This window comes from Salvelinus namaycush, chromosome 22, assembly GCF_016432855.1.
Source record: "Salvelinus namaycush isolate Seneca chromosome 22, SaNama_1.0, whole genome shotgun sequence".
NCBI lineage: Eukaryota > Metazoa > Chordata > Actinopteri > Salmoniformes > Salmonidae > Salvelinus > Salvelinus namaycush.
Genome location: NC_052328.1, coordinates 8,581,815 through 8,591,769, shown reverse-complemented (window position 1 = coordinate 8,591,769; position 9,955 = coordinate 8,581,815). Strand labels below are relative to the sequence as shown.

Genomic DNA, 9,955 nt, shown 5'->3' with positions numbered 1-9,955 from the left:
TCCTACTTTCTCCGTTATCTCTGGCCCAGGTTCACTTTATTAACCTTGCCTGGCGCTCCTATTGGTGGACGGTTCTTTTCTAGGACTGTTCCAAATAAGATCCACCAACTAGTAACTTTCAGTAATACAAAGATAATTAGGCCCAGCTTTTTGAACCCCCACACCTCCTTTTGCCCTCAGAACAGTCGGGGGCATGGGCTCTACAAGGTGTCCAAACCGTTTCACAGGGATGCTGACCCATGTTGACTCCAATGCTTCCCACAGCTGTGTCAAATTGGCTGAGTATACTTTGGGTGGTGGACCATTCTTGATACAGGAAATTGTGTAAAAAAAACAGCAGCGTTGCAGTTCTTGACACAAACCGGTGTGCATGGCACCTACTACCATACCTCATTCAATGGAGCTTACATTTGTCTTGACCATTCACCCTCTGAATGACACACATACACAATCCATGTCTCAAGGCTTAAATATCCTTCTTTAACCTGTCCCCTCCCCTTCATCTACTCTGAAGTGGATTTAACAAGTGACATCAATAAGGGATCATAGCTTTCCCCTGGATTCAGCTGGTCAGTCAATGTCATAGAAAGAGCAGATGTTCTTAATATTTGTATACTCATTGTATGCTCCCATAGTGAAAAACTCGCAGTTGCTGGTGAACAGGACATTGAATGGAATGTATTAAACCTATTAAAAAAAACACACCTCGTCAAGTTATTCACTCTATTATTCATTCTTCTAAAGTGTGTAAATTTGACTTTGTTCCACAGGGACGTGTAGATCTACCATGTGTTGCTTGTCTCCAATAAGACATGGAGTCAAGATGTGATGGTTAAGATACAAGGGGAGGTTTAGGTTTCAGTAGGCCACGTAGAACCACTTGATACCAAGGATAGCAACATATCACAATATACTATAAAACCACTCAATTATAGACCATTTCAAAATACATTTTATTTGCAACCATGCCAACGTGACTCCAAGCTGTCAACACTCCAAAGCACAAGCTGTGATAAAAAAAATGCATACTTTTACATTGACACTACATTGACCCTTGAATTGTTATTCTTGATTAGCATTTGATGCTGATCGTCTCACATCTCATGTGAGATGAGTCAGCTCACATCTAAAATGTCTCAATGTATTCTTGAATAAATAAATCATTCCTTTAAATAAAATGTATGAATGATATTTGGATGACATTGCAAGTGAACTTACAAATGAACAATTCTTCAAACAATCTAGAAATGTCAAACGTTACACCATAGACTTGAATCAAAGGTCAATGGATGGAGTTGTTGTATGTTACATATCAAGATCCTTTCATAAAATTTAAATATAGGCCTATTATAATGGTGAAATAAGTGCCAGGGCCTGCTTGCATAATACACCTGAAGTGTTTCTAATAAGGATTTACCTTAAATGTCTCCTTACCTAAAGGGAACTGTTTGGGCTTGGCATGGAGCCCCTCAAACGTTTTCCTTAGGTAAGTGCATACTTAAGGGGATTTACAGTAGTTTGAAGGCATGTATGACAGAAAGAGTCTCGGGTTACCATGGATATGACCTGATTCACTGACTGAACATTAGGCAAAGAGATCACATTTATTTTGAGAGATAGCAAAATAGAACTTCTACATCCAAGACAGGAGAAAGAAATTGATTCAGATGATCATAAATCAAGTTTCTATTACTTTCTTGCACATCAAGCTAACTTACAGAGTAGGTAGCTAGCTAGCCATAGGGCGGCGCACAATTGGCCCAGCGTTGCTCAGGTTAGGATTTGGCCTGGGTAGGTCGTCATTGTAAATAAGAATTTGTTCTTAACTGGCTTGCCTAGTTAAATAAATATTTTTTTTAAATGTAAGCTAGCTGGCCAGCTATCTTTGTAGCCATGGATTGTGCACCTGCCATTGTTTAGCTAAGTAGCTAGCTATCTACAGTGCATTCGGGAAAGTATTCAGACCCCTTGACTTTTTCCACATTTTGTAACATTACAGCCTTATTCTAAAATTGACTAAATAGTTTTTCCCCTCAATCTACACACAATACCCCATAATGACAAACAAAAATGTATTTTTAGCCATTTTTGCACATTTATAAAAAAGAAAAAGAAAAAAGAAATAGAGTTTCATAAGTATTCTTTACTCAGTACTTTGTTGAAGCACCTTTGGCAGTGATTACAGCCTCAAGTCTTCTTGGGTATGACACTACAAGTTTGGCACACCTGCTGCAGAGATGGTTGTCCTTCTGGAAGGTTCTCCCACCTCCACAGAGGAACTCTGTCAGAGTGACCATCGGGTTCTTTTTCACCTCCCTGACCATGGCCCTTCTCCCCGGATTGCTCAGTTTGACCGGGTTGGCCAGCTCTAGGAACAGTCTCGGTGGTTCCAAACTTCTTCCATTTAAGAATGATGGAGGCCACTGTGTTCTTGGAGACCTTCAATGTACCCTTCCCCAGATCTGTGCCCCGACAGAATCCTCTCTCGGAGCTCTACAGACAATATCTTTGACCTCATGGCTTGGTTTTTGCTCTGACATGCACCGTCAACTGTGGGACCTTATATAGACAGGTGTGTGCCTTTCCAAATCATGTCCAATCAATTGAATTGACCACAGGTGGACTCCAATCAAGCTGGAGAAACATCAATGATTATCAATGGTAACAGGATTCAACTGAGCTAAATTTGGAGTTTCACAGCAAAGGTTCTGAATACTTATGTAAATAAGGTACTTCCGTTGTTTTTTTAAATTTAAATTAAATGTTTAATGTAAAACAAAAAGTGGAAAAAGTCAAAGGGTCTGAATACTTTCTGAATGCACTGTATACACCTAGCTAGCTGGTTGATGTTTTCCTTTTGCAACCAGGGCAGAGGACAGCAACATTGACCTCCACATTTGCTGTGTACATTGATATGATATCCATAGTAAATGAAGCACAAGGGAACTCATGGGCACCCTTAACTTTTTCACTTTATTTAAGGGGGAAATTCACCTTAAAATGTTTTGTGCAACTGACTTAAAGTTAAGGAAACTTTAAGGGGAAAAGATAAAGGGGAAATTAACTGAAGATGTCTTATGCAACCAGGCCCAGGACAGCAAAACAGGCAATGCACCTACAGGCTGAAACTAATGAAACCCAAATGAACCATATCATTTGTTGGGTATGTGTGTGAAATAACTTGTTTGTTGTTTTTTTGAGAAACAAATAAGAAGATTTTGCTCTCAAATGGCTCTGTCATCTGAGGCACAAAAATAAATACTTTTCTCTGACTGAGTCTTTAACATTCACTAACATTGATTTGTCCCATTTCTTCTGACGGAATCTGAGGTAAATATTGTTTCTCAAAGTAGTCGATTAAAAATAAGAGGGAAATATTAAACATCTCTGACAATTTCCACAGAAGCCCTTTCTTATAGAGGAGTTGTCTACTGCTATACATACCAGTGTTCTTGAATATGAATTGAATAACTTTAAAAACAACCACATCACATGAGCCGAAATTAACTACATACAGGTACATTTTTTTCTTATATATGGATGGATAAAGGCCTCTTATATAACCTCTATTATGCATGTCTCTTTAACACATTGATCATGAAAATGGTCTTGCAAAAAGACATTGGCACAGCAAAAGGCAACAACAATGGCTTAACATCATTGAATACATGATGCACTCAGATACCACCATAGAATGTGGTGAATGCCAGACAATACCAACACTGTAAATTAAGTAATACATGCATCGTATAGTTCATATGTGATATCTGCAGTTGAAAGGCGGGTATAGGGGGCATTGAGAGCAGCCTATTTCCACGTTCTCTTTGATTACGTTTCTCTCCTCTTCACTATAATAAAGCTATGCAGTCATTATGAGATCTCTCTGGCCATTTCCACATTCGCTTGGCTGATCATGCTGGGCTGCTCTACTTTCTGTGGCGGGCTGTCACCCTCCATCGGGGACTCATTGACTGACCCCGATGGCCGCTCATCCAGCATCTCCAGTGCATCCAGTGTGGTTTGGACCCTCCGGACTCCGTCACGTCGCGCCTGTCGCACGTCCACACGCCCCTCTGGGTCCACCGAGTCCAGTGCCAAAAGCTCTTTGGTCAACAGCTCCTCCAGCAGCAAGTACCTCTTATCGTTCTTCTTCCCATCAAAGCATTTCACCTCTTGCTCCAGTTTCGCCACTCTCTCCTCTATCTTTTGCACTTTAGCCAAGCCTGGGTGACACTGAGCGCCGGGCTCATTTTCTGCTTTTGGGGGCAAGTCCTCCTGTGGAGCAGGAACAGCCACTGGCTCCTGGGCTTCTGGTTTCGGGGACATCTGGACTGTGATGTTTGCTGTCTGTTGCGGCTGCAGTTGCGGCTGTGGCTGGGGTTGTTGTGGAGGTTGTGGTTGTTGCTGGGACTGTTGTGGTTGCTGATACAGCTGTGGTTGCTGTGGTTGTTGGTACTGTTCCGGTTGTTGGTATTGTTGTGGCTGTTGGTACTGTTGTGGTTTTTGGTACTGTTCAGGTTGTTGGTATTGCTGTGGCTGTTGGTACTGTTCAGGTTGTTGGTATTGTTGTGGCTGTTGGTACTGTTGTGGTTTTTGGTACTGTTCAGGTTGTTGGTACTGCTGTGGTTGTTGTGATTTTTGGTACTGTTCAGGTTGTTGGTATTGTTGTGGTTGTTTTGGCTGTTGGTACTGTTGTGGCTGCTGTGGGAGTTGTTGTGGCTGCTGTGGCTGTTGTTGTGGCTGCTGTGGCTGTTGTGGCTGTTGTTGTGGCTGCTGTGGCTGTTGTTGTGGCTGCTGTGGCTGTTGTTGTGGCTGCTGTGGCTGTTGTTGTGCCTGCTGTGGCTGTTGTTGTGCCTGCTGTGGCTGTTGGTATTGTAGTGGCTGTTGGTGATAATGTTGTTGCTGCTGTGGTTGTTGTGGTCCTTGGTACTGTTGTGGTGGCTGCTGTGGTTGCTGTGAGATCTGTGGCTGTTGACGCTGCTGTGAGTCAGCCTCTCTCTGCGCTGTTTGGGGATACTGAGAGATGTCCTGCTCCTGCTCCATTCTGTGGGGTGATTCTCTCTGTGGCACATGGTGGTGGACCTGGACCTGGGGAAGTAAGAAGGAATTATTCATCCTGAATTAACATTATGTCAAATTTGCCAGACTGGCATTTGTGGCTATGTATATGAGACTTTTTATTTTGAAGAATCTTACTGCTATTGGCTGACTGGCAATAGGCGTTGTGATGAGGGGGGAAAAAGGTACCTGTGGTCTTTCTGTAATGACCTGTGCTCTGAGGGGAGACTGGCTCCTTATATGCGGTGGGATATGGATGGCGGCAGTCTCGCGGTGCTGGGGAGGCACGCTTGGGGACGGGGAGGCTCGCTCCCGGGAAGAGGGCGTGGCTCCATGATGACTGCTCCAGTCCTCTGGCTGCAGTCGGTGGAAGGAGGGCTGGTGCTCTGAGTAAGCCGGAAAGCGCTGGGTGTAGAGAGCGGGATTGACAGGGGCTTGTTGTGTGTGACCTCCGGCCCTCTCGTGGATCACTGGGATGGGGATGTAACCTGCCTGGAGGCCTGTGCTGCTGGGTCGCGGGGGCTGGTGGAGGGGATGGCCCTAAGGAATGAAAGTCCAGTGTGAATCAGAGGAAGTACAATTGCATATTCAATATTAGAAGTAGTCTAGAAGTAGCTAGAGGTTTTGTTTGATTCCAACATCAAACACGTGTGTAACTTGAACTTTCCCTGCAAATCCTCCAATGACATCAACGTATGGTTTTAGCAAATGGTAAGAGTTCATGCGCAGTATTCTCAATAGATGAAACAATCTCACCTCAGGTCCTTGTAAACTAGGCGAACAGGACATGCAGGGCTCAGGAGTAGAGCTCTCGGAGGAACCCTGCAAAGGAGATCTAGCCCTGCAGTGGAGTGTCGGGGTGGGGGAGGGTGTCCGCCCTTCTGCCCGTACATTTTGCAGAGCAGTCGGCTGGATGTAGGAGAAACACGGGTGTTGCTGACGGAGGTCTGCGCCTTCATGGCAGACTGGAATTGGGATGTAACCCTGGCGGAGGGTGGGGTGCTTCATGTCCTTCACAAAGGCCTTCTGCATCTCCTGAGGACTCGGCTCTGGTGGCACACTTGGGCCATTCTGAGACAACTGGCTGACCTGAACAAGAAAACAAAGTCTGAATTAATACATATTTAGGATATGAAGATAAGTAATGTGAGTGAAACTCTAACCCCAGAGGCAAGCAATTATTGCAAATCCATCATAAAACATTCAGTTAATGTATTCTACAAGGGAATGATGTCCAACATCCTGGACAGATTTGTTCTTTCTTATAAACTAAGGAAGAAAGAGCAATTTAATATCTTAGGCTACTGAGATTAAATTGAGATTGATTGAAAAGAGCATGTTTGCTAGAGGCTGAAACAAATGAGTCTTCAATAGATTCTGCTCTGGCATCCAGGCTATAAGCAAACATCATTAGGTACAATGTGAAATATCCCTGGGAGATGTAAAAAGTATCACCTCCCTGGACAATTGGAAGAGGAAACTAGTTCTTATCCAATTGCAAGTATGTGCCTGTCATAAGAAGCATACCATCACTACATGTGGATATGAAGAGTATGCATTTGTTGGTTTGCTAGGCAGTATTTGCTATCATAAAACATAACAAATCATATTTATCTTATGTCCTCATATGGGTGTCTCACAGTAGAGACAAACTACTCCATGATGCTGCCTTGGTGATCACCAGGAAAACCAATTAAGAGTGAGACACCTGACAGTGACAGCAGAAAATATAGTCTCTCTGTGATATCATTACATGACCAGTTTTGCTTTACCATGCAAATCTAATTAGCAATAAAGTATATTTAATTGTGAGTGATTTAAGAATACTCCAATATTTGCTTGCCTTCAGGCTATACATGTGTATTGTCACAATGTAACTTAAGTTGTCTTGAGGCCTGGAGAGCACAAGCCAAATATTTCAGGGGTGCGTAACACAGTCCAACAATACCAGATTCAGTAAGGCCCACAAATACAATGTTCCTCAGCTCAAATATTTAGAAAAAAAGATCTAGGTTTTCTTGTTTGTGGTCAGAATATAACTGGTTCACCAACAATTATAACCTTAATGCTTTGTTGTCTTTTATGATTATGCTGTCATCTTATGCTTGCTTCTATAAAGGACGTCACACTGCTTGCTTAGCAAGTACCGCTTCCTCCTGATTCGGCGCAACACTGAAGGCTCGAACCCAGAACCTCTGCCTTGCTAGCACACGTGACCATGGTGTAAAGTGATTAAGTAAAAAATACTTTAAAGTACTACTTAAGTTGTTTTTGGGGGTATCTGTGCTTTACTATTTACATTTTTGCCTACTTTTACTTCACTACATTTCTAAAGAAAATAATGTACTTTTTACTCTGTACATTTTCCCTTACACCCAAAAGTACTCATTACATTCTGACAGGAAAATGGTCCAATTCACACTCAATCAAGAGAACATCCCTGGTCCTCCCTACTGCCTCTGATCAGGCAGACTCATTAAACACAAATGCTTCATTTGTAAATTATGTCTGGCTATCCGTCAATAAAAAAAATATATTTTTTAATTGTGCCGTCTGGTTTGCTTAATATAAGGAATTTGAAATAATTTATACTTTTACTTTTGATACGTAAGTACATATGAGCAATTCCATTTACTTTTGATACTTAACTATATTTAAAACAAAATACTTTTAGACTTTTACTCAAGTAGTATTTTACTGGGTGACTTTCACTTGAGTCATTTTCTATTATTAAGGTATCTTTACTTTCACTCAAGTATCACAATTGAGTACTTTTTCCACCACTGCACGTGACCACACTACTGAAGCATCTTACCAGTCGGTGCCAAGCAAAAAGCTAGCTATTCACTGGTGCAAGTGGGAACATTGCAGGCTGAGAAGTAAGCCTCACACATTCCCATGTGCTACACTTACATACTTCTACAAGGTGTGGCTCAAACTAAAACCAAACTGTCCAAACTGGAAGCATGTCCTACAGACAGAGCTGAAACAACAAACTGTATGTGTGGGTAGTGCGTGACAAAGCACCAGACTCCACTGGTACATGATGCAAAATAGCCTCGGCTTAGACAAGTGGGAGCAACCCACTGAGCAAAAGTCTATATAAGTCCAGTCTACACAGTTTAGCACGACAAAGATAAGTGTCCACAAGACTATGTAGGCCCATTGGACCTACTGTATTGGAACAGTCCCAAGCTCCCCATGACTATTTAATTTGTCTGGTAATAAATCATTCAAATGAATTATGATTTGAAATAAGTACTGTGTGAGGCATAGTGTTGTACTTTTTAATTGACATAATTCCCGTTATGCTTTTTTGATACAACAACGGTAGTTATGAAACTCTGAACGACCTTTTGCCCTCTGCCATTTTGGCAGGGTCCCTGTACACTGCCAGCATAGCACCAATTTTATCTCCTGACAGCTGTCTTTCTAGCAGATTCTTAGTGACACTAACTTTGGACAGGAGCAAGTGTTGATGTTCCTAATGCAAGATGCCAACCTAGGGTCTGCTCCCCAACACTTAAGTTGACACAGTTCTTCAGGACACAGTTTAATGGTGTAAAACCATATCACCAATTTCTGTGATTTGTTAATTTAATGTATTGTAGATTACTTGGAGCTGTTATATATGCGCAGTAGGCTACTGGAGTTGGGTGGGTGATGAACCCACCTCAAATCCCTTTTAAGGAAAAGTTTTAGTAACGGGTATACGAAATATGAACAAACGCATTCTACATGGCCTAATAGGCTTTAAATAAACATTATGGAGATGTCCAAACACTCAAAGCCATGGCTTTACATATGACTGCAGTGCGTCATCAACCAACCAGCCACGCTTAGATCATCACACAAGAACATAACCTAACAGCCATTGCCCGTTATTTAACCCGTTATAATGCATGAGGGAGAGGGCTGGAGCCTAAAAGAGACAACATTCCATTGCGTTGGCGTATATGAAGTCTAAGCAGATATGAAGTTTGAGCAGTGGCAAGTTGTAACCTATTTTTCTAAATGTTAAAGAAAAGGAGAGAGAAGTTTAGCCTACTATAAATAGAATATGCCCACTCTGTCTCCCTATAATAAAAGCCAGTGCGTATCAGAGGCAGTGACCATAATTAACCACTGAAGCGCTTGGTCGACGGCCATGCCATATACTATATATATTCTGTGTTGTGTCTGCCATGTTATCAGCAGACATTACATTTTCAATACAACTTTCCATATCACACTAGCCCTCCCACGCTACACATCGTTTTTACAAAATCCATTAGCCTACCTTTTTGACATCGTGTCTGGGGTCATTCCAGCTTGTTGTGCGATTAATGTGATCCACAAAAAAAGGCCATCCTGTCTGTGGGTCAATTTTAATTTCCCATCCTGGGGGTAGAGGGTCGTTGTTATTGGCCATATCTACCATTGGTGACTGTGTCTTCATGCTGCTCAAACTCCTTGATCCTTTATACTGTGCCATGTTATACAGTCAACGGATCCTTTAAAGATTCCGCACGGTGACGTGTGGGAAAGGGGGCTGGAAGTTTCTCGAAATAGCACCGTCAATGTTGGGATTGGGAAAAAATTGCCACCTCCAGTGTCTCGAGATTCAGGGAGAAGGTTCCAGCCTAACAGTGAGGCGATCTGGCATTTACAACCATGACAGGAACACCTGTTTGTTTGTTTGTATGTATATTTCCCAATTTAACGTTACGCCATAGATTCCAATAATAGCACTACTTCACACGTGGTGGTACAATGTATTCAGCTCAGAGCGTGGCTACAGTTATAAATGTATCGTTGGTCAATGGGCGGATTCGATAATGCTGAGCCGCCGGGAACCGGTCTATGGCCCGTGACGTGAATGGGCAAAAGCGGTGAGGGAGGAATGCACCCTTCTCAA

At 42.4% G+C, this 9,955-nt stretch overlaps 1 protein-coding gene across 2 annotated transcripts; it reads right to left on the bottom strand.

Annotated features, from left to right (window-relative positions):
• Positions 1-2,952: 2,952 nt before the first annotated feature.
• bag3 (BCL2 associated athanogene 3) lies at positions 2,953-9,536 on the bottom strand. Of its 2 annotated transcripts, XM_038960320.1 has the most exons (5): positions 9,338-9,536; positions 5,815-6,147; positions 5,248-5,598; positions 4,864-5,088; positions 2,953-4,671 (listed from the first exon to the last, which is right to left on the bottom strand). In XM_038960320.1, the coding sequence occupies exons 1-5, from the start codon at positions 9,530-9,532 to the stop codon at positions 3,871-3,873; spliced, it is 1,905 nt and encodes a 634-aa protein (XP_038816248.1). In that variant the 5' UTR covers positions 9,533-9,536; the 3' UTR covers positions 2,953-3,870. The 2 variants fall into 2 exon arrangements, with proteins under 2 accessions (XP_038816248.1, XP_038816247.1); XM_038960319.1 differs by having other exon boundaries at positions 2,953-5,088.
• Between the last annotated feature and the right edge of the window lie 419 nt (positions 9,537-9,955).

Coding starts and splice junctions, on each gene's coding strand:
- bag3 (XM_038960319.1), bottom strand. CDS start 9,532: ATGGCACAGTATAAAGGATCAAGGAGTTTGAGCAGCATGAAGACACAG. Junction 5,599..5,814: donor CTAGTTTACAAGGACCTGAG/GTGAGATTGTTT, acceptor TTCATTCCTTAG/GGCCATCCCCTCCACCAGCC. Junction 5,089..5,247: donor TCATTACAGAAAGACCACAG/GTACCTTTTTCC, acceptor TTACTTCCCCAG/GTCCAGGTCCACCACCATGT.